The following is a 23,363-nucleotide window of genomic DNA, read 5'->3' as shown; positions in this document are numbered from 1 at the left end:
CAGAGAGATTGCAGCAAAATGAGTCATGAAGTGACAAACTGACCATGATCCTTTGTGTCTGAGCCTCACTGTGTCTGTCAGTGTTTCTCAGGAGGGGAGCAGATGATGTAGATGCTGATTCAGGACATTATCAGACCTCACGTCATCGGCAGTGCAGTAATCTGTGTATGGACATTTACTTTGAATAACAACCTCAACACCCTTTAGCTTTTTCACACTTAATTGTATTAGGATTTTAATTTGAGTGTATAAAATTTACTTATGTTTACTGCACACAGCCCATAATGAAAGAAATGTGTTTTGAATCTGTTCCAAGGCCACTGAGTCTGCACTGGTGGTTTAAATGAAAACGCGTCAAAAAGATTTACATCAGAGCGACGTGTTCCAGAAATATGACTTTGAGGGGACCACTGATCATCTTAGAATCCGGTCATTAACTTTGTAGAGCGGCTATATAAATGCCAGCGATAGAGTATTAGAGCCCTGACATCAACGGAACTGTAATTAGTTTAATTAAAGAACATTTCCAAATGTTCCTGCAGTAAATTCAATGGACTAATAAACATTTCATTAGTTCACGCAGAGTCAGGCCCCATCTCCTCAGAGCTACGTCAGCTCAAATGTGTTGGTAAGCTGATTCATAATGACGATGCAAAAATAAAGTAATCTTGAAAAATTTAAACTTTTAACACTTTAAATCAAGAGGAAAGAAAATCACTGCCCGGTCAAATGTAGAAAAAAGTTGTGTTTATTGAAGAAAAGTTAGTATAGAAATGATGCCAATGATCATTTCAGTCACAAAACAAAGAATAAAGGAACATACTTATTTTCAATGTAAGACCACAGATACAAAGCTTCCCTCTATCCACCAACATGCCCCCCCTCCTCAAAGACCCAGAAATCCACCTGGTACTAAATAGAAAGCAGATGCAGGCAGGGCCCGTGTTAAAATAAATAAAATATGGTGAAACTGCCCTGCAGTTACAATTAGATCCCCTAACTTAATTTTTTTTAACTAGTTTGTAGAAAAAGATTTGGTTAAAAAAGGTAAAAGGATGCATCCATGTGATTTCTAGCAACTTAATATAGAGTACATTTAAAAACCAAGGCAACATCACCATCACTACATGCTGTTATTTCTCACCCTCGCTCAACATTATTATCCTCTGCAACACCACAGGAAACAGGTGCATTTATCATCACCATCCATTCGTACTCAACTTTCAACAACACATAAATCCTTTCTGCCGAATCTCCAGAAACACTTGAACTTACTCGCACCTTATGTCAACGTGAACTCTGCTAAATACGAGGAACTACATGCATTTTTCTATGTTTCATACTAAAGAAAGTTATCTTGATGGAATTCAGTAGCTGATTCTCTTATCAGATAAATAGTTTGCTGTCCAGCAACAAAGCACAGAGCTGCATGGAAGAGCTCCAGGCAGAGTCTTTGGGGTGAAAGGAGGACATGTATTTTATGGAACGAGTTGATGTATCAGTGGTTTGTTGGAGGCCCCGTTCTTTATCATCAGAGCCTGGGTGGGGGTCGAGATGGCGGGGGTCCTGGAGGCCCCGGGGGTGCGCGAGTAGGTGGTGGACCTGGAGGGGACTGGACCACGGAAGGGGGTGCACGGGAGGGAGGCGTGGTGCGGGGCCCTCTGGACGGTGGTTTTGTGCGGGGGACCGAATTGGAGACCAGAGGTTGCTCTTCGGGCTCAGGAGGATGAGGAGGAGGCGGAGGCGAGGGAGAGTGATGTGCGCGAGGAGGAGGAGGAGCCCGGTTGTTCGACTCCTCATCTTTGACCCGTTGGAAGCTAATACAGCGGCCCTGTGAGACACGAGAGGAGAAAAGCACAGCCACACATCATCATTTCAATGAAGATAAAAACGCTGTGTCCATCTTTGTGCTGAAATCAATGAGCGGCTAAGATCCACCACGGTGGTTTTGTGTGAGTCTGTGCCCAGATCAGCCGACAGAGGCGCTTGTGTGTGACGCACAGAGCTGCCTCTGTCCACACCTGCACCACAATAGCTGTGATGCGAGCAGAGGCACCCATACGCTGAAGCCTGCCCCAGCTCCCCTCCTCTTCTCTCGGAGGCTCTGAGGCTTCTGGATGCACAACAGAAAGCGGTTCATGTCTCTAATGTGCTCGACTTGTTGGAATGTAAAAGGGGCTGATTTCAACATCGCCACAATGGTTAACAGAGGCCCCTCGGCATTTAACATAATTTACAAGTCGGGAGAGAATGGAACGCTTCTCTTATTGTTCTCATTGAGGGTTTTGTGTGTCTTCTCTTCACCCTCTCTGTCCCCTGTATAGCATCCCTCTGCACACACACACACACACACACACACACACACACACACACACTCGCTCGGGCAGTGTGTGAAGGATGGAGCAGTAGATCTCTGTGTCACTGATCCTTGGTGGTCTGATTACACCTTATTAAACAGAGAGGCCCTAAAGTCACACGGGGGCCATTAAGAAGGCCCCTGCAGCAGTAGCTTTGTGACTTAGAAGGGGGCCCATTGTGGGTTTGCATATGAGGGGGCGCGTAATTGATTTGGGGGGGGAAGCCGGGTTTAGGGTGGGGGGGCAGTGACTCCTTTGGGTCAGAGTGAAAAGGCCAGTTTGAGAGCAGCAGAGCAGCAGAGCAACACCAGAGCGAGCATATGGACACAATGAGAACACAAGCTCATGAATATGTGTATGTTTGTGTGTGTGTGTGTGTGGCTGTAAGCAAGCTTCCACCAGGACATATGGCCTGAATGAAGCTTCGGCCTCATGAATAACAGAAACAGAGGAAGGAGGAAAGTTAGAGAGGAGGGGGCTGCGAGGGATCACCAAAAACACAGGGCTGAAAAGAGCCGGAGAGATGGAGGACGGAAAGAGATATTTCCACTTTAAAGCCGACAATATGTACATAAATGAGTGGTGTGAGAGGTCAGGGCTGAGTCACTGGTGACGGTCAGAGACCCCCCGTGTGCCCCTTCGGCTGTGACGTCTGCTACGGTTTCACTTCCCCCCCCGGCGACTGTTTACTTCAATCTCTCAACTCCTTTTTTATGGGAGAAAAACAAAACCTTAAAACACCTCAAGCATCCCTCTTCACACCACTTCTCTGTCTGCTCCTCCGTCTGAGCCCCGAGACTTTGCCCTTCCCTATAAAACACACACACACACACACACACACACTCGCACACACACATCAAGCAGTGTGTGCCCGTCTATGTGTGAGCACGCGTTTGTCACCATTTATAGTAAAGAAAAGGGGAGAAAGACGAGAGCGGAGACACACATCTGACCTGACAGCTCCGCCTGTCACCTCGCATGACATTACAGCGATCCACTCACCAAAGGAAAAATGCTCCATGTGTACTCACAAGATTTAACACAGTTTCTACACAACATATGCTTCGGCCCAGGATACTGAGACAGTGTCAGTGTATCAGACCTGGCAGTATCCAGCCACGCAGATTTACCAAGGAAGCGTTTGTTTGTCTGTTCATTTGGTAGTTAGCAGGATTACAGAAAAACTACCAAACCGATTTCCTTTAAATTTCATAGAGGAATTGGGCAAGATTATGGGACTAAATATTTTGTAGTGGATCCGGACAAACAAGTGTAGTAATAGTGACATTCTTCCAGAATCGGAGACTGGGCGGTTCTGGTTTTATAATATATTTTAAATTAATGAGAATTGTTCTCGCTTCATACAAGTTCAACTACAAACATCTACCAAACAAAGTTGCTGTTTGAAGTTTGAAGCAAGAAGGTTAACTTGTTGCTAAATCGTTTTTTTGAATCTTTATTGTCCACCTTAACATTATATTAAGATTTAAAATAACAATAATAATCGCTTTTTTAAAATGAGCTTAGCCGTTTAGCCACCGTCTGCCCCTGTAGCACCTGGCAACTACACTGCTCCAAGAAAACTTGGGGGAGGGGAAAAGGATGTCGCTAACACAATTTTAAATGCACTTTTTCAGTCCTGTGGTATGCTGGAGTGATTTAAGTGGATCACGAGTTGACATAGTTTGGTCAGTATTGTGTTTGTGGAAGAAATTCAAGATTTCTCACAACTTCAGTGAAACTAAAAGTATCTACATGGCTGGAAGTCACTACAAATAGATCAGAAAGTACTGTGGTCCTTTGCGTTTTGGGTGAATTGATCCTTTTGCGTGAACTGATTGGTGTTTTGTGGAAAGGGAGGCGCTGCTCTGCTCATTTGGGTCGTCTGTGTGTGTGAGGACGGAGGTCTGGTGTGTGTGTGAGGACGGAGGGACGCTGGCCGCCCTCTGGTCTGGTGTGTGCTGTGTGACGGGGCCATCAGTGCCATCAGCTCTGGGGACAACAGAAGGGAATCTCTTCTGTCACAATATGGCTCGTGGCCTTTCAACTCCCCATCTGTTTGTGTGACACTAACTCGGGAGAGCTGACACACACGTTACAGTGACACAACCACACACACACACACACACACACACACACACACACACACACACACACAGGGCAGAGAGATGGAAATGCAAAGTGTGGCAGGAACTGGCAGCCCGCTGATGACCGTTTGCAGAGGCAGTGAAGTGGGAGTGATGTGGGCAGAGAGCAGGACGAGCTCCTCCTGAGCTGCTGGTTAGTAATCCACACGGAGGAGGAGTCGGATCCACGCCGCGTACCGCTGTGCTTTTTGCCACCGTGTCGGGTTTGTTGTGACGCGACGTGCGCTGTTTGTCGTCACGCTGCAGCGTTATACTTGAGAGAATTTAGACTTGTTGCAGTTGTTTCGTCAGCGACGAGAAACCTTTGTCGTCTCTCATGTCCGATTTTGGCTATTTTCTATTATCGCTTACAAATAAAAGTGGATTTCTATTGTCCTTCACTTCTTACAATATGAGGGGCAGGGATCCATTTTCCTGAGTTAATGGCGCGTGAAGCGAGTCGTGGGGGTCAAGACTCAAGAAACTTCTGCTCTGACAGGGACGTATTGTTCAGCTTCGGGAAAAAAAGAAGAACCCAAGATGGAAAGACGGGATAGAACCATTGACCATGACCATTTTTTATAGACTGCAGATACAGTAGAGACTCACATACACTCATACTGATGATGAATCAAGTCACTCAAGCAACAAATCAATACATGTTGCAGCGATATGGCCTCGGCTACGAAAAGCGACAATGAGACCATTGACAACGGACCAGATGTTTAACCATGACAACCAGTGCGATGATGAAAACATCTCGGGGGGGCTTGTGGGATGCCGTGCAGAGGGTCAAGGTCAGATAAGGGGGCTGCAGTGATGTCATGATTTAGGACTTTTCAGAAGCGGGAGCCAGTGATACGACATGTTAAAGAATCTCAGAGGAAGCCTATGTGACATAAACGCCTTTCGGACATTTTTTCCCCTCCTGTGATCATCACTTGAAAGTAGACAGCGACGTGTGACATGCTCTTCATGTGGAAACAAGATAGAAACCCAGTTATTTTCTTGGATTCACAGGAAGAAGTACAGAAGATACAGTCGTCCCTGTGTGTGGACAATGGCAGCTTTGACGACCCGCGCGGTATCAATAGCTCAATGACTCACTGTGTGCGCCTCGTGTGTGTGTGTGTACGTGTGTGTGTGTGTGTGTAGAAAGGCTGCTGTGTTGGAGATCAGGCCGTACATGTTGCCGACTGACACGTGTTGTCTCCGCGCCGTGTGACAGACACAGACAAGGAGACAGAGACAAAACATCACTTTCCAGAACCACTCGGACCATCGGGACTTGAAATTACAAAAGCTTTTCAAGTGGTTCTTACCCACAGAGCCATCCCCCCAAATTACACATGATTACCCAATTATAGTTTGTCTGTCACTGATTATGCCTGTTGTTTCTGCTCCGTCTGATTTTATACACGTGTTTCAGGAAATGTCACGGCGGCGGAGAGACGGCGGAGAGACGGCGTCCTCACCTGGTCCCCGGGGTGCGGCCTCATCAGAGAAACCTGGTCGTACCCTCTCCTGAACAGAGCCCACAGAGCGTCCAGCTTCCCCTGCAAGAAAACAAGAAGATCTCCAAGTAAGAAGAAAACCCAACCGTAAACGTGCACTCAGCTTCTAAAAGCACTGACATAAACACCTACCTGAATGGGTGTGTACCACCTCCTCTGCTGCGGGGGGCGGCGCGGTGCTTTTCGAGGTTTGGGCTCGTACGGTTCAAATTCCTGCTCCGGCATCTTCACGACTGCGTTTTTGGGTTTGTCCAGCTTGGCTCCTTCCTCAGTGGAGCCCTTCTCCCCCCATCGCACCTAGGAAGGATTAGGTAAAAAGAATATATTTAAAAATCTACATTCTGTGAGTTTACAGGTTGTTGAAAGCTGAGTTTGGGTGTGGGTACCTCCATGCGTTTGATCCCCCCCACTCCTCTTCCGCCGTAGTAGGACGCGTCCACTGTGGGCCACCTCTTCTTTGGCATCCCATCCTCATCATCCGACTCCTGTCAGTCAGAACTCAGTTTTATCAATACTAAAACTACTGCTGTCACAATCCCTTTATCTTTGTATGGATATCCAATTATAATGAATAGAAACAACTAAATGTAGCTGGTGACTTACGGGCTCTGGAGGTGGGGGTGGTGGAGGTTCTTTGATAACCTGAATATTGAAAATAAAAAACATAAGTGTCAGGAGGTAAAAAAAAACAAAGCTTGAATATTTCAGCCTGGCTCCTGACCTCTGACTCATCACCTATCATTATGTGTCGTTCAGTTTTGATAATGTGGTGTTGGCCACAAACAAATCAGCATGTGGTCACTGAGAAGCACAAATCCTGATTCAGTGTGAAACTGTGGAGGACGTCAGCAGAGTCACACGTGGCCCAGAAGGCATTTGTGTTCACACAGTGAAAAGAACATAACTTCATGCTTCCCAGAGTGACCTCCGAATGTGCTCTGAATGATTGGCTCTAACATTCAGGAGGCATTTGTGTGTGGTCAGACCTGAACCGATATGAACGTCTGTTAGCTCACTCGGACACATGTTAATCCCAGGTCTTAAGAGGGTCAATGTGAAATGATAATTTTATCTGACTACCAGGCGGAGACATTTGTGTCTAAGGTGCAAACTTACCAAAGTGCAGCAGAGAGGCCAGAACCACCACATCAGCAGCAGAGCCAACACCAGGAACACCACCAGCAGTGATATCAACACGATGGTGCCGTCGAACTGCACACACAAAATAACGGGATGAGGATTAAACCGAACTGGAAGTCAAGGGACGAGGAAAAGGTGAAAATGAAAAGGGACAGTACTCACAGCCTCCTCTGATGACAGACACAACAGAGGAGACGTCAGAGAGGAAGAAGGACAGAAGACTGGAGAACCGAGAGAAAATAAGAAGATGGAAAGAAAGATTATTCAAATCGGGGCAGCGTGCTAAGAAGGACGAATCAGCGTGCAGCGTTTAGAAACACGGGGTGTACTCACACATTCAGTGGTGGTGATGTGGACGGAGCTGGTGATGTAGGAGAGGCCCTGGTTCATGCTCACCTGCAGGTAGATCACCCTGAGAAACACAGACGCAGGTCCTCAGACACAAGTCGTTTTGGGGGCTGGACTCAAGAGTTTGACTTTCCCACATGAGGATGGAACGTATAGAAATCACATAATCAGCCCTTAACACCCAAAGCTCTGCTGACATCTTCAACTGTGTCTCCTACGTGTGAAGCACCTCCTGTTCATCCTGAGATGTTTCTTTTCTTCTGTTTTTTTTTCAGAGGATCTCGTTCGGATCTTATCTTTATTTACATTTTCTTTGAGGGAGCTGCCCCTGCGAAAAAATCCAGAGACAGTCCAGAGGCTCTAACTTGGGACATTTGGATTCTCACACGTCTCCTCCTGAGAACTTCAGGAGATTATACGGAGTGAGGTTCATGTCTGACAGCAGCCGGAGTTGCAGTCACACAACACATTTCAGTGCACACACATCTGCCTCGCGTGCGCCCAGCCCCCGGCCTTGTTTTTCAGCTACTGTCAGCTCGCCCCAGGTGTCGCATACATTCCTCAATCTATTCTGTCCATACTTGCTGCCTTAAAAATGCCAAACACAAACACGCTGACGCAGACAAAAAAGTAAGTCTTTGCAGAGGTCAGGGAGTTTTCCACCCTCAGTAGGAATCTCTTCTGTTTGGATCAGACCCAGACCTCTAATGCGGAAACCACAGACAGCTAAATTACTTTTTCTCCTCCAGTGTTCGCTGCTGATATATCTGCAGGAAGGGCAGCGGAGGAAAAGAGATGAGGGGGAAGATGACCGCATGGCCAAAGATGCGATAAACACTGGCGTACCCAGGGATTATGGTGAAAAAGGCCCCTAGTTGGGAGGTTAATTATGAAGTTCTTCAGAAATATGAGGAAAGTAAGACACCGGCTGGGGTCTCGCCCGCTGGATCGGAGTTCTGGGTTTTTGGAAAAGAATGGAGAAAGGCTTCTGGTTGTGGTCTTGGGGTAGGGAGAGGGGGCAGAGACAAGGGGGCCATTGAGCTCCGGGTTTAGATTTGAGGAGAGGAGCGACAAAGGGGAGGTCACTGCAGGGTGTGCAGGGGGGGGACAGAGGAGAGGAAACAGCGTGGGGGATGGTAGGAGGAGGGGCCCTTCCTGCTCTACATCCCCTTAGCACTGTCCCCTCCCCACCCCCCCACCACCCTGCATCCTCCTCATACCGCTGCAGCTCCGCTCATAACTCACACCGACCCTCAGAGTAGGAAATTGACATCGCAGGTGCCGTTCATCTTTTTCTACTTCTCCTTCCCTCCCCTTTTCTGCCCTCTCTTCTTTCCCCATTATACGCTTAGCCCTCCTCTTTGGCGGGCGGGAGGGGGGGGGGGGGGGGGCACAGGGCTATCAGCTTCTCTCTGACACAGAGATCTCAGCCCCTATCAATCATCAATCTGCCCACTATAGCCTATATATATTTATGTATGTCTTCACCCTGTGTGTGTGTGTGTGGGGAGGAGGGGGGGGGGTAAGCTGCATCCGGAAGGTTCCCAGTCAACACAGATTTGTGTGACGGCAGCGTCAATGACTTCATTATATGCGACAAGGCTCGGGTGGAACAGGAGGTGATTGAGGATCTTTGGGGTTTGGGCGAGGAGGTGCTGCTGGGAGCTGGAGTCCCTGAGAGCCCCTGCACAGACGGAACTACCCCAAAACCAGAGGCACATAATGAGATGTGACAGGTCGGGGTGAATCTCAGGGCAGCGGCTAATGGGTATTCTGATTATTGATGAAGTTTGTTATGGAAGATGGGAGAAAAAAGTGAAAAATCGACTTTGTTTAGTTTACATTTGAGATGACATTTCATAAAATGTTGGGGTTTTTGCTTAATAGGTGGCGTAAATGTTTATGTATTAATAATGTTTATTTATGCTTATAAACTGTGGTGGGGGACGTTCTCAAACATTTCTCCGAAGTAAAAGTAACACAATAATAAAAAAAAAAAAATTAAATCTAAATGCAAAATGTACTTAAGTACACTAATACAGTAAAAGCACTTGTTACATCGCACCACTGGTCATGAATATAGTTTAAAGTCGTGTCAAATATAAAATCAGGTGATATTGCGTAATGAGAAGGAGCATTTTTGTGTGATGGTGATATTTTGTACCACCACCACCTGTCCAGCCTGCACAGGGGCGCCCTCGCTTCACTTCATCCATGTGCACGTCACCGCTCCACAGCCCAGGACTCATCAGCCAGCTGTTGGCCTCCTCTTGGGCCCTGCGGCCATTCACAGCTGACTTCCTCTTAAGCGGCACTGAGGCTGTTAGGCAGCGCGGCCTCTGCTCTAATGGGCCTCTGTTACAGGGAAGACGTCTCCTTCAGGCACCATCGTGGTGAGTAATGATGCTCTCTGCTCTGAGGAGGAGCAGCCAAACAAAGCCACACTGACATGAAGGCATATTCAGGACTGCACACCTGATGGACTGTGTAATGACTTTTATGTTGTGGTTATGTCAAACACTCATCTATCAATTATCTTCAACCTTTGTCAAAAGGTGCGAGTAAAATAAACGATGCCGCAGCAGACTCGTCAATCTTCGTGTGGCCACAGAATAAAAACAAATTTCCTTATCTCTGAGGAGCACTTTTCACTGGCGGACAAGACCAGCTCAAATCACGCTAGAAATCTGAATGACAGCAACAAGACAGATGATGACTGGGAGGTGTCTGAGGCCGCAGGCTGGAAGTGTATAATTATTCCCGGGACTGCAGGCGGCGGGGACAGGGAAGGCTGCCGGGGCTTCTGTCCTCTCCGAGCTCCAGGAGCAAAGCTGGAAGCCCCTCGGAGGAAACTTTACACTCCGCTCACACTTTCTCTCTCCTAAAGTGTCAGGCTGCGATTGGGATACATCACGCACACAAACACACAAACACACACGCGCGGTTGTGAAAGTCCTCTCCAGCAGGCTCTCATTAAGTCGTGTTCCTGGGCTCTTCTCCTGTTGTCCCCTCGTGATTGGTGTCTGGCTTCGTTAGCTGTGACAAACACTGATTGATCACAGACACTCGATGACTTTGGCCCTAATTTGTTCAAGGACTTCTGTGTCCACACCAAACTTGCGTGTGGCTGGCGAGTATCTAGGGTACGTAGCTCACGGTGCAACAGCTGCAACGCGGAGGCTTGGGCAACTGTAACGGCCGACCGATGGTGGGGTCGGGGGGGGTGGGAGGGGTGGAAGGTGGTGAGAGTCGATAAGAAACATCCAGCTTACCTTCCGACCTCCTCGACAACAGGAGCAGGACAGAGCAGGAAGGTATCCTCCACTCCAGCTGGTCTCTCATCTGCACAGTTGGAAAAAGAAGGAAATCACATTTTATGAAGTCGAAATTGAAACATCTGCTGTGTAGAAAACACTTCCCACATTTGTCTTAGATGTGAAAGCCAAACCAGATTCCCATTATCCATTTAGGTTCACACATTAATGTATAACAGCATGTCTCTAGTAATAGGAAGCATGCATAAGACAGAAATCCATCAGAAATCCATTAACTTTCTGTATGTATATTCCACAGCGATGTATCCGCCAACTCATCCAGATCCATAACAAAATGTTATATGTGTTTTCTTGGGTCAAGCCCCACCCCTCCAAAAAATGTCATAGAAATCCAGATGAGTTTTGGCGTAATTCTGCTTTATAACAAACAAATGCAGATGGAAACAATAGAATAACAATCAGAGAGCACATTCCTTTGTCATGGCTAAACAGTCCCCTTAAATTCAATGAAGCTGCACACACACTTATAGGTATGAGTCTCCTAAATATGCAGAGTTTTTGACATCAACATCTTTGTTTTCTTTGGATAATTCACAAAAACTGATACAAATTTCTCCATTTTGCAACGTTAAAGATAATCTGCCCTCTGATCCGGATCCTCAACCAATGTCTAATGGGTTCACCTCTGGCCTCTACGACAAACAAACAAACAAACAAGGTGGTAGACTTACCCACTGTGTACGTATCATTGAGTTTGAAGCTGCACAGCACTTGATCAGTGTTCCTGGCGTGGAGGAAACCGTTGCCTCTCACCACCACCTGGAAACGCTCTGAGACAAACAAACACAAAGGGAACGAGCAGCATCAGAGATGATGAGCCACATGCACACGCTCGCGCACAACAACAGTGAGACACACATTTTCAGCACAAAACTGATCTTCAATTTTGGTTTGAACTAGTTTCCACTTTCCCATCATGGCTGACAACCGTCCTCTTTCTCTGACGCGGTGGCTTTAGCAGTAGAAACGTGTTCATGCTTCATTACTGCTCGTTTATATCTGGGTGCTTGTGCGTGTATGTGTGGAAAGGCCATAATATGCTCCAGTGGTGCTAATGCTTAAAGTGTGGCTATTCACAAATATCTTAAGACTCTGCTGCAGCCAGAAGGTGTTCATGTGTGTGTTCATGTGTGTGTGTGTGTGTGTGTGTGTGTGTGTTTGACCTTTCGTCTCCCTCAGGCTCTGTTAAAACGCACTGACAGAGGCTTGCCAGCATATGCTGCAGTGTCTATGTGGCTGCTACCCAGCATATGTTAGAGAGTGGGGAAAAACACTTCTTTAAAAACATGGCTGCAGGGCTGACAACAGCACAGCACTGTCAAAGTAGGTCTGACCTTACCTGTGGCACAACGGCATGTGTGTGTGTGTGTGTGTTTGTGTGTATTTATGTGGAAGTGTATGTGAGGATATGTGTGTAACCTGTACATTCTGCATTCTGCGTTGTGTTTTTCTGAGGAATGTGTAATCGTCTGTATGCCTCCAGTATGCATGCATTGTTGGAACATGTGTGTGAGTGCACGTGCGTGGTCCCTGAGCGTGCACGGAGGTTTCCTCCAGCACTATCCTGGCTAATAGAAGTGAACATTTGCCACACCTTTAACATTTAAAGCTCCAGCGTGAAGATCACTGGATAAAAGCATCACAGGGTGTGAGTGTATACGTGACAGTGTTTCCTTGAAGGTCAAAGACGCAGCCATGAAAAGTCATACACACAAATACACACACAGAGACGGAGCATTTAACAGAGGCCTGCACATCTCCACATGTTTACAGATGCTGCAAGGATGTGGAACGAGAGTGGGTTTGTGTTCCAAGAGGAAAACTGGTGATGGACAAGACAGATGGAAACTGAAATCGAGCTCTTACCAAACAGGAATTAGTTGAATATATAATATACTTTGTATGATACCGTTATTTGATTATACATATCACTTGTGAACACAGGTGACCTCATGCAACTTATCTGCATGTGTGGGTTCACACTTATTTACAGATGTTCAATGACTTACAACTTATCAGTACTGCTCATGTCATTTTGTCAGGAAGAGGGATTCTACATGTGTACATACACACACACACACACACACACACACACACACACACACACACACACAGACGTACATACACATATAAATCACCCGATTAACCACTCATCCCATCACAGACAGTCTAGTCATTTACTCTTCACCATGTCCTCTCCTTCCCTCTGCCCTAATTTCTATATAAAACACAACCACAACAATCAACCATGAATGTTAGCTGTACAACCATATATCAAATAAACTGGGCTGTATTAAATTTTCTCATAATCCAATAACGTGTTTATGTTGTTTGCAGACACAAGTACATTCGGCTTAATGAGAGGACTCAACACTAATTATTCCTAATGCTCAGTGCCTTGGCTGCTTTAGCAGTCATCCCCCTTTCACCCAACGTTACCATCAAAGAGCAGGGCACATGTGCACACACACACACACACACACACACTCACAGAGAGAGACACACTCACACAAACAGAATGCTGAAGATGGCAGATATTACTCTGATTATTAGAGCCAGACAAATATATTTGAAGGTCGTGCCACTTTTAGGGAGTAAAAACAGTGCAACTCAACCCTATTTTAAATCACTATAAAAAAGAAAACACTAATACCAGCAAGTATATAGAACTTGAAATAAGAAATTATTTGTGTTTTAAACTTAAAATGCAAACATAACTGCACATCTTTTTTTTTTTTTACATTGTTTATTTTTTTCTTAAATAAAAGTTTTCATGTGGGCAAAAATAAATACTGATATATCACCGAAAGGCTCATATCGGCTGATATTTAATATACTGATAAATTAGTCTGTCTCTTTTAATTGTAAGAATTGCCTAATAAAAAATCGTTACTGGCTTTGCTTTATTGATCTATTGATTATGAAGTGCATTGAATTACACAATACTTGTTAAAACATCAGATTTGTCCAAAATTGTACATTTAATTTGTAACTTTTTAACCCTAATCAATCAGTACTAGCATCCAGCTCTAAGTCTGGATCTGAGCCTCTTGTGTACACACCCTGACCCACTGCACACACACTGAGGCTTGATGGACTAAAAGGTCAGTGCTGTCAGACACATGGTGGGCAGGGACTGGTGGTGCTCTGCTGACACGCTCAACACATATGCTCCTGCGCTCTCGTCTCTGCTCTCTGCCTGCCGCCGCAGCCACACGTCCACTTCCATCTACACCTGAACGTCTGACGAGGAGGATTACATCTGTATGAATGTCTTGTCTGTGTGTGACCGTACACATGTACATGCATTTGAACGCGTGTCTTGTGTGTGTGTGTGTGTGCGTATGTGTGTGTGTGTGTGGGAGAAAATGGTGTACGGCTTGTCCGAACAGCGGCTCTTCAATCACGTTAGTGCGACGGGACAGTGAAGGGCAGGGAGGGGCAAAGGAGGAAGGGACGACGGGGAGAAAAGGGTCAGACGTTAATGAAAGCAGCAATCTCTGCTGTCATGTTAGATCTGAGGCCCGACTCACGCTGTCCTCTCGGTGTACGTGCGCACGTGTGTGTGAGGGAAATCAGTGCTGTCACGTCTGATAGTGCAGCCCAACGTTCACTGTCCAGTCTGATGGCCTGTTCGCAGGCAGCCCGGTCTGGTCACTTCACATCAGTGTGAGGGACATGTGTGTACACGTGCTTGAAGATGTGTGTGTGTGTGTGTGTGTGTGTGTGTGTAAGTTTAAGTGTGTTGCTGTAGAGCATGTATGCTATGTGACTACACGCAGGCAGAGATGAGGACAGACAGAGACACTGTCATAACACCTATGCAAAATGTCAGAATGGATATAATATGTGCGTATAAATGCATCAGGATGGACAGATGTGGGCAGATGGTTATAGTCAAACATCTGGACAATCTATTTCACACCCTTGTTAAGTCAAAATAAAAACAAACTCCTGCTTAACCTTTGTTTGTACCCGACAATCACATTATTCTACATTATACTGCAAAAATAAGCTTTAAGTAAGGGAAATACTTTCTGTATATTTATCCACAGAGGAATTGAAAGCAATGTAGGATGTCTAAGATAAGAGCAGTACGTTATTCATGCCTGTCATAACCCACAAAAGCAAACAAAGCATTATAAGCATAGATTCAGCACATTACAATCTTCATTAATTAGGCCAGAATCAGGCTTTGGTTCAAGTGGCTCCCTCGCTTCTTAGTTCACTGACCATTATGCTGCTCATCAATCGAATAATAAATGAGGCTGGATGTTATTTGTCCACATGTCGAGTGACACAGTCCCACTCATGCTTCGGCAAGAGTGTGTGAATCACAGATGTGACTTTAATTCGTCAGAATTTCTTCATTATTTTTTATCCTTTTAGGGCAAAGCTGCTGCTGCTGCTCTCCTCGTATCCTTCCCCGTCCTTCATAGCTCATAATGGATGTTAATCTACATTGGTCGTCCTGGTAGCCCAGCTCTAAATGCACTCTCTTAAGTGAGTCCTAATAAGGTCATGTCAGAGCTCATCCATCCAGCTGGCTACACATAAAGTCTCTCTCTCTGTCTCGCAATCGTTCTTGGCCGTTATTCTGCTTTTTACTACAGAGGAGCTGGACATGGGGAGAGGAAGTGAGGAAGAGGAGCGGGTTCAAAATGCCCAAATGACTATTTAGCATATACGATGTGGCAAACTAGGCCAGAGAAGCAGCCATGCTTAAACATTGGCAGCTAATTCCTCTGACCAACACCCGCCACCCCTCCTCTTTCTTTTCCTGCACACACGCTGTGCCGAAGCGGCGATGCTAATTCTCCCCCGGCCGTGACTGACAATACGCTCTCTGTCACTCCGCAGTCATAAGCGTCCATGCGATTACTTAGCCTCATGTTCCTCTCCAGAGGCTTTAGATGATTGTCATCTTACACAATTGCACACCGCGACTGCGCCGGTGTCTCAACAAGGAGGGGAAACCCTTGCTCCTCCTCACACCTCTTACCTCCTGCACACACACTGGACGGCTCAGCTGCCAGAATCTCAATGCATGACTTCTTGATGATCTGAGAGACGAGAGGCAGAAAAGAAAAAACATTTATTGGTTAATTCAATAACATAATATGATTTTGTGTGTCTTTCTGTGTGGGTCTTGTGTGATTATACATGTGCTATGTGTGTGTCGTACCGAGTCAATGATTCCCCTCAGGGCCTGGAAGCCTCCCCACACAGGAAACACATGATCCACCGTGTCTGCAATAGTTGCGAGCTAGAAAAATATTCATACGCAAAATATAAAAAAAATGAATTCTGTTTGCTTTCTTAGGCATTTGCAACATCTTCAATATCCTCCTGCAGATCCTACCTGGGTCTGGTTGAACTCTTTGACCCCAACACAGTAAACAATCGCTCCCAAAGACCTGGCCCTCTGTGCCTGCAGGAGAAGAACAGATAAACCAGCATGTAATGAGGTTAAAGAAACTCTGGTCGAGCAATTGGAGCAAATACATGTCCCTAAGAACATATCAGCTATTCTCAGTCTACACAGAGGACATTTTCTGAATTTGAAGTACGCTGTCATATTTATTACCTCTGTTATTTTTATCTGCTCACCCAAAAAAAACAATTTCCATGAAATTCAGTGGGGGATCAGACCTTTCCCCAAGAAAGAACAAATCCATTTTTGGCATGAATCCGGATCAGGGGGCGGATCCAGGTCTTTTGTTTCAGTTATTTAACATTGTAAGAAATGTCTTAACCGATTTAGAATTTCACAAAGAGCCACAATGAAACCGAACCACAACATCAACTTGAAGAATCAGGATCAACAAATCCCCCCCCCCCAACACCTTCACTTTACAAACACATCCTACCTCTCGCTGAGCTGTGTCAACCTGCCAGTCATTCAGTTCTCCATCAGTCAGAGCGATGATAACACTGGCTGTCCCTGAGGAACACGCAGATCAACTCTATTATTCTCTGAAACACTGTTCTACATGTAGACAAATGTATTCAGCTTATTATTATACTGAGCTTACCATGCCTCTCTTGGTATATCTGTTGATTAGCCTGCAAATGCAAAGAGGGTGTGCGTTAGTCCTGATTCTGAACCAGAGAAAAGAACTGAAAATAAATCAAGTACAGATTCAGTAAACAAATGACCAGAGCACGGTATTGTTGGTATTGTTATAAACATCAGTGTGATTTGCATGGGACTTGTTTTGGTTCTGATTCGTTCTTTGGCTGCACGATGCACCTAAGACTGGAAATCCAGACTTTTTCCTGTTTTTGTGAACCAGTCCGACCTGAACAATCTCCTGCTGCGTTTTGAGTTCCTTTCTGAAAAAGCTCATGACTGAAGTTTGCTACGTGCTCTTTTAGGACATGAACCCTTCCGTGACCTGGCTGGAGAAAAGGGGGGTCACTGGTGTTTGTTTTTAGATTTTAAGATGCCATCTAGAAATGTTGCTAAATCTCTGATCGAGATGAAAATGAGAACCAGACCATGAGGACCTGTGGAATCAAGCTGTGTTTTACACCGCTTTGTTTAATATGTGTCCTGAAAACTTGGCAGTTTCAAGAGGCAGAAATAATAAGAGCCGCTCCTCATACCTCTCTAATTCATCCTCGTTCCAGCTGCCAGACTCAATCAATCCTCAGTGGATATTTTATAAGACTAAGACGGGCTGGTTCTGCACATGTGTCGGGTCTTTAAACATCGCCTTACCATCTCCAGGCCCAGGTTCATAAATGTGTCTCCTCCGGGAACAACCCCCTTCAGATCCCTTAAGCCACCAGTAATGGCCTCCCTGTGGGGTAAACACACAGCCTGAATAAAAAAACAACTGAAAGAAAGCTGCTCAGAAAAAAAAAAGAAAGAATGGGAAAGATTCCCACTGAAGCAGATACAAAGAGGGTGTAGAGAGTAGTTGGAGTTGGCAAGAGAGGTGTGAGTCCCCTGCCAAAGTTGTCCTCAGCAGACTCATGCAATGCTTTGTATCGGTACGCTGCCAAACGCTGGATGGAATTAGTGTGAAATTAAATTTGAGTTGCAAAAAACGACATAAATGGGAGAAGGGATGACGTCCGAGGCTGGTGCAGGTACAGAGAGATCCACAGGAGGGGATGGTGTTGATCAGCTGTGGCTCTTACCTGTTCTCGGTCAGCTTCATGATGATGGTCCCTCGGGTGGAGAAGACGATGAAGGACATTCTCAGCATGGGGCTGCAAACACACAGTTGTCGTGAAAATAGTGAAAAAGAAAAACAAACCTCCCAAAGACAAGAATGACTCGTGCTGCTGGTACCTGATAAACTTCTCTGCCAACTGGTTCACAAAGGAGTAAATCTCTATCCAGTGATGCTTCACACTGCCGGATCTGAAAATACAACAGGTAAAAAGATTCCGTTATGATTATGATCATAAATATTATTCCAGTATATTGAGTGCAGCACAAAGATATGGCCATCAGCCTCGAGTGTACTTTCTGTTTAGAGCCTTATGAGCTAGTGTCAGTACGCATGCAAATCACAAAACATAACAAAAAAGAACACACAACAGACAGGAAAACACAACAACAAATCACGCGGACAGTGTGTCCATTCTATCAGCGACAGTCGAGGCTTGCGTTAGAATGTCAATGCGGTTGTGTTTTGTGATTTGTTGTTGAATTTTGTTGTTGTGATTTGTGGTTTGCCAGAGTGACTTGCACTTCAGGGCCACCGTATGGGATAGTCAACATGGTCAACATAACACCATGCTAAACATCAGCATATTGGTAATTTGCTGGTGTTAGTATTTGGCTTGATTACTTTAGCTTCAGAAGACGAAGGTAAAACTGCAATGTCACTATCATTTAATAAGAATATGAGTCCATTTCAGTGTAAAACAGGCATAATTTTTATGGGATGTGATTATGTACGATATGGAAGTATGTTTCAGGAGCAACAGTAATTGTTTATGTCCTCGTGATCTCAGGACATTCCTCTTAACGCTCAGTCCCCGTCACATTCCCTTACCTCTGACTGTAACCTGTCAGTGGTGAGAGGTGCTGGTTAGCCCGCGACGTGCTGCTGAGGACATGGCAGTCTCCTTAATGAAAGCCGGTCCCAGGGGGCTGCTAATGGGGGCTAATTGCTGCTGGGCCAGAGGGCTGAGGTTAGACAGGGACAGATGTAGCAGTCTGCCTCTAGCAGGGACCATGCAGCAGGCAGCTGGCCTGTGTGTCCGTGTCCGTGTGTGTGTAGTATCGGTGTTTGTGTGAGCGTCTGTGTGTGTGTGTGTGTGTGCGACTGTGAGGGGGAACAGATGGTCCCCGTGAGCACAGACAGTCTGACAACAGGTTGGGGGTCCGCAGAGTGTAAAGGCTGCGACATGAACAACACAGAGACGCTGGAGTAACACTCAGCAGGGGGCCAAGGCTATTTGAGGATGCAACATCAAACAGCTAATGCACCAAACCCTATGTGTGTAAGTGTGTGTGTCTGTGTGTGAGAGAGGGTAATAAACGGAGTGAAAGTGTGGGCTGGTTAGATTCATGACGGCTCTTTTGTGCTTCTTATTTAAACAGCCACAACAGCAAATCACAAAACACCACAAGTGAGACAACACAACAGCAAACAAGAGAACATTGAAAAAGTTATGTGATCTGTGTTTTGTGATTTTGCTTTCTTTTTTAGACATTGTGTTTTTTTGTTAGACATAAATGTGATGTGTTGTTTTTCGTGATTTGTCATTGTGATTTGCATCTTCATCTTCCATACATATTTACATTATGCGTATGAATGACTGAGGAGGAGGTGGACTTGATAACCACTGTTAGTTATTTCCTCTGTGTGCAAATGATTAGCTGATTAATTGATTGAAATTCAATGGATGAAAGTTTTCATTGTTATGACAGTGTCCACATAGTGGTCATTTGGTCAGCTCTGATTGGTTCCTTTGAGATTGGTCGACTGCTAAGAGTGTGTGTTGAATATGTTAGTACCACTTAGCAAAGGCTTCCTGTTGATCTCTAAACTGCTCTAGCCACGGTAAAGATAGTAGGCGGGCATGTTACATGTTATAAGTGACATTGACATGTTGTAGAAAAAACCTAGAGATGCAAACAAGGTATTTCAGTATTTTTAGACTCCTTCTGCCGTGGACTTTGAACTATTTAACTTTGCGGACATTTTGGCTGTACAAAACTTCTAATACCCACTAAAGGGAAATGGCAGGAAACCCGAAAAGCAAAATATGGAATAAATCACTGCCATCATTCAACAAATGCAGCAATTATTCTCCAGCCGTCTACCTGCATTCCTCAGTCTGCATAATATGAGGGCAGAGTCTCTTTTAGCTGCAATATTTTCCCTGCAAAGTGCTTCGATCCATGAAAACAAATCGCTCTCTTCCTCACTCTGCCATAAAACACAACACCTATTATTCTATTTGTGGGCAAACCAGATCGTGCGGAAGAATGCAGCCTGGTATTCGATGTGGGTCAGACACAGAGTGTAGGAATGTGGGGAACTGATGGTAGCTGGGTTTTTCCTAATCTTCACTCTGTGTCCACTGTGATGCTTCCAGTGGAGTGCACACACATTCGTTACCCAGCATGCCTCACTCTGGACACTTAGGCCACAGCTCAATGTTTACAGTCAAACAGCGAAGGGGTGTAGACACAGGGTGTTCTGCTCTTTGATTTTCTCTTCAGATTAGGTCATTTAACATCAGACAAGTCGGTGCCACCTCAGGAGAAAGATCAGCAGTTTCCTGGAGGCCTGCTGGAGCATGCAGGTCCAGACAGTCCAACAACACTGAGGCGTACCACCGGCTTGGCCATGCGTGACTTTGTCACGCTCCCGAGGCTACTCCTAAACTTTTTGAAGCAAAAGGGTAAAGATTGAAGAGCGGCTGACAGATGCTGCGTCTGAAAGATCATCAAATGTATTAGAACCAAAGCAAAATGTCACTCACAAGTCCCCACAGCTCATGGGTGGAGAGCCCCGGGCAACCAAGGACATACAGAAAGACATTTTATACCTTATGTTATACACACAAAAATATTCTATTATTTTGACATTATAACCTCTTATTCCTCTACCCCAGCAGGGCAGCAAATTCCGCCTAATGCTACCTTATGATTTTTGAGTGTCAGTCTCTGCTCACTTGGCATGTTTCAACATGTTTGATTGTTCTGTGTCCACGTGCATTATCTCCCCTTGCAGCTCAAGCAAAAAATGTAAATTATAATGTGTGTGCAGGTATAAACAGCGACACAGTGTGAGGCTAGACAGGTCAAGTACAGTCCCAGTCCAAAAAGATGGTCAAAACACCCTCGCTGACAAGGAAGCCAGAAAACTATCATGAGATTTAATAAGTCAAAATAGTTTGCGGCTGCGAGTTGGCCCATCGTGTTAATCCAACATCTAAAAATGACACAAAGATATTCAAAGACTGATCTGGGGTTAGTCGAGAGTTGGTTTTAATTTTAGAAAAAGGTTAATGCGCTTGCTGCCAGTCTAAAGCTCCAAGAGCTTTAAGTTATCTTAGAATCTCGGATCTAAATCAGGCTCTGGTTTGTTTTACATTCTTCCTCTGTCACGTCTCATTTCCAGTCAACCCTCTCAGGCTTCTATCAAATACAGCTTTAGCATCAGTCCAAGATCAACGTCATGCATAGATTTTTTAAGACATATAGACTAGTAGTGCCACTTGTTTATAAAGCAGTTTATAAGGTGTACTTTAATAGGGGTTGTACATTCTATGCCTCATTATTACCCCCACCAAGGAGGTTATGTTATCTTCTGCGATTGCTTGATAGTTAGCCCAATTCTGCAAAAACTTCTCAACCGATTTCTATGAAATTTTGTGAATGGGAGGGGCCTGGCCAAAGAAAGAGCTAATTCACTTTTGGGGCAATTTTTGTTTTTCCAATATTTTCCCCTTCTCGAGGAAAATAATCAGGCATGTTTAGGGAGCAGCCAGGTTTATGAGTGTACGATTTGGTGCAGATCCAAATAAAATGCAGATCTAGTGAATTTACATGTGGTTCCATAAGGGGCCTGGGTGGAGGCCATTCTAATTGTAAGATAAACACATTTTACTTCAGATATCCTTTTGCTTATTTCTGGAAGACGTCTTTCTGGTGGATTAAAGAGCAAATCTAAAAGGAGCAAGTTATGTTGGAGAAAGATGCACACTATCCACTATTTCATAACTTAGCAACCCCAAAGCTCTTACAAATGATTCATGAATGACCCCTAAACTTTGAATTAATATCTTATTATATAATTTATTGCAGTATTATACGCTCCTCTAAAGACAATGCCTTATACTGGTGTCAATATATAGCCTATGTCATGTTGTTTTAGATCTCTTTGTTCCATAGAGGAACATCCACCGAATCAGATCGAGTACTGCTGAGAAACAATAAAGAATGGCCCCTGCTTCTACGTCACTAAATGTCCGGATATAGGATGCAGTCGTCTCACGGTGGATGGAGGCCGGAGCAGTGTGAAAGATCACCGGGCCACACGGCACCAGTGTGGGGCAGCTGCTGCAGCTGTGTCCGCTGCAGGCGTCATCGGCCTGAAACTCTATCCATCCATCCGGCTCGCCCTGCCCACATCCCGTGGGTAAACTCTCCTGCCTCGCCGGGCTAAGAGAAAAACCGTAATGCTCCGAGTATTATCCCCACACTTCACATATACCGGTGCTCAAAGGCACGCAAAAGATAAACAATGAGGATTAAATGGTTTTGGGTGCTCAATCATTCCATTAAACATGAAACTGCTGCTTTATTTAGCACCGATGATGTGATAGGGGACAGAATCAAAGTCTGGACTCCTGGTTTCGGGACTTCTGGTCCAAGTTACAACGTGTATGTTACTTTTTTCCTCTCGCACCGTTACAACAACACCAGGAGCGATGCGCACCGCGTTTCCGAACCACTGGGGCGGTTGCATGGCAAAGCGCAGCGATGGGAAAGTAACAAAGCCATAAATAAAACGAGACACTCACTTGTCCAGGACAAAATAGAGGTCGAAGGCTCCCTGACAGGACATCTCCACCTCCTCCTCCTCCTCCGCCTGTTGCAGCTCTCCTTTCACCGACACCACGAGAAAGAACGTTCCCAGCAAAGCCCAGGCGAGGAACACGCGAGTGTGCGTCCTCGCCATCTTTCCCGGTTACTGTTGACTGCTCCAACGCTGACAACCGAAAAATCTTCACATGTTCTCTCTACAGCCTGTTTCTGAATCGGCTGCGGGCGTCCGTCGTGTCGTTCATCGGTGTTTTGTCCTCTTAGGTCGCGCGCATTCAGCCAACAGGAGTCTCGTTCGGCTCGAGCCGGGCGCAGCCAAGTCTTTTCTCTTTCGGCCGAGAGAGGGGGAAAAAAAACCACTGCATGGATCAGGGCAGGACGGAGGAGAGGAGCGACACCCGAGGAGAAACTCAAAACTCCACTGTTACACAGAGAGAAAAAATGCTGCCCCTCAAATCAGAAAAAAAACCCAGAGAGCCCATACCAGTGAGCCCAGAAAAGTCCAGAAAAAATACACA

The 23,363-nt window shown here is 45.5% G+C and overlaps 1 protein-coding gene across 1 annotated transcript; it reads right to left on the bottom strand.

The window, feature by feature from the left end:
• Positions 1-732: 732 nt before the first annotated feature.
• On the bottom strand, positions 733-23,245 carry antxr1d (ANTXR cell adhesion molecule 1d). The gene is made up of 18 exons (XM_053436818.1): positions 22,824-23,245; positions 18,124-18,195; positions 17,970-18,041; positions 17,545-17,626; positions 16,856-16,886; positions 16,691-16,764; positions 16,183-16,251; positions 16,006-16,086; positions 15,823-15,883; positions 11,492-11,590; positions 10,758-10,827; positions 7,471-7,549; positions 7,114-7,209; positions 6,601-6,639; positions 6,384-6,482; positions 6,130-6,294; positions 5,959-6,039; positions 733-1,831 (listed from the first exon to the last, which is right to left on the bottom strand). The coding sequence occupies exons 1-18, from the start codon at positions 22,979-22,981 to the stop codon at positions 1,532-1,534; spliced, it is 1,728 nt and encodes a 575-aa protein (XP_053292793.1). The 5' UTR covers positions 22,982-23,245; the 3' UTR covers positions 733-1,531.
• Positions 23,246-23,363: the final 118 nt, after the last annotated feature.

Source organism: Pleuronectes platessa, chromosome 12 (assembly GCF_947347685.1).
Source record: "Pleuronectes platessa chromosome 12, fPlePla1.1, whole genome shotgun sequence".
Lineage (NCBI taxonomy): Eukaryota > Metazoa > Chordata > Actinopteri > Pleuronectiformes > Pleuronectidae > Pleuronectes > Pleuronectes platessa.
Note: the sequence above shows the minus strand (reverse complement) of the source record. Positions and strands in the feature narration are given on the sequence as shown.